Source organism: Myotis brandtii, unplaced genomic scaffold (genome assembly GCF_000412655.1).
Source record: "Myotis brandtii unplaced genomic scaffold, ASM41265v1 C42118512, whole genome shotgun sequence".
Taxonomy (NCBI): domain Eukaryota; kingdom Metazoa; phylum Chordata; class Mammalia; order Chiroptera; family Vespertilionidae; genus Myotis; species Myotis brandtii.
The window spans coordinates 1-1,090 of NW_005318276.1; the positions used below are offsets into that span (position 1 = coordinate 1).

The 1,090-nt window shown below is 57.3% G+C and overlaps 1 protein-coding gene across 1 annotated transcript; it reads right to left on the reverse strand.

Moving 5' to 3' along the window:
* Window positions 1-147: 147 nt before the first annotated feature.
* Window positions 148-731, reverse strand: LOC102245848 (eukaryotic elongation factor 2 kinase-like; the record flags this gene model as incomplete). Its single annotated transcript, XM_005852906.2, has 2 exons — window positions 579-731; window positions 148-294 (listed from the first exon to the last, which is right to left on the reverse strand). Coding segments are annotated over exons 1-2 (279 nt in total), but the record flags the coding sequence as incomplete, so codon positions are not given.
* Window positions 732-1,090: the final 359 nt, after the last annotated feature.

Genomic DNA, 1,090 nt, shown 5'->3' on the forward strand with positions numbered 1-1,090 from the left:
ATGCTAAAGGGGGGGTTGGGGGGGGTTGTCAAACGTCCCAGGCTTCCATCGCCACAACCCTGACAGGCCCATATGCCTGTTTTTCCTGAGTGTGCAAGAGCTGGGAGAGCTGGGGGAGGGTGTGTGGTCTCCGTGGAAACAGGCTGCCTTTGCCCATCTACCTAGGTTGCCATCTCCAAAGTCAGTGCCCTTCTCGGTGTGGATCTGTGGGTCGGTGTAGAGGTCGCCCACACCCTGGATGTCCACCACGATCAGCTGGTGGCCGGAACGCTCAAAGGTGAAGTGGCTGAAGGCCTGTGGGGGACAGGAAGGAAGAGGTGACAGGAGACCAGGCTGTGGGCACTGGCCAGCCACCACTCGGAGCGAGACGGGGACGTGGCAGCTCCACCCACGGTGGGGCCTTCTCTGCACAGAGGTGCTGCTTAGAGGACAGCGGAGAAAGGGTCCTGTCTAACTGGGCAGGGGCCTCAGGGGGCTGACAGAGCCGGAGGAGTCAAGGGTGCCCTTGGGAAGCCCCACGGGCTTGAGGGCCGCAGGGGGGAGACCCTCCCCAGAGGGACCCCGCTCCAGGGCCTCACCTGAGGCGTCAGGCGCGCGTCATCACGGACGAAGCCCGAGTTGGAGTTGTACTTGGTGTACTTGCCCTCGATGTAGTGTTCTAGGTGGAAGAGGGGCGAGCCCGGCCTGTCCTTCAGCTCCACCACACACATCTGCACGATGTCCACCTGCGGGGGCGGGGCAGGAGGTCAGGGTCCCGGCGGCAGCTCCTCTGACAAGAGGCCGCCCCCAGCGCTCCGAGGCACAAATGCTGCCTGTCCCCAGAACCCACTGCCCCTTTCCTCTGGGAATGGAAACCCATGCCATGGCCAGAATGTGTTCCCCTCCCAGAATTCATGTTTTAGTCCAGTGGTTCCCAACATGGGGGGGAATTTGAATTTTAAGGGGGCAATTTGAGAATGAGTTATTAAGAGTGAAATTTTGCACTTTTTATGGTTCTAGGGGCCTCGTAAATAGTATATAAATATATATTTTGACACATTTATGATTTCAGTTCTCTATTATAGTTTTGAAACTTTATTTGCAATTTTTT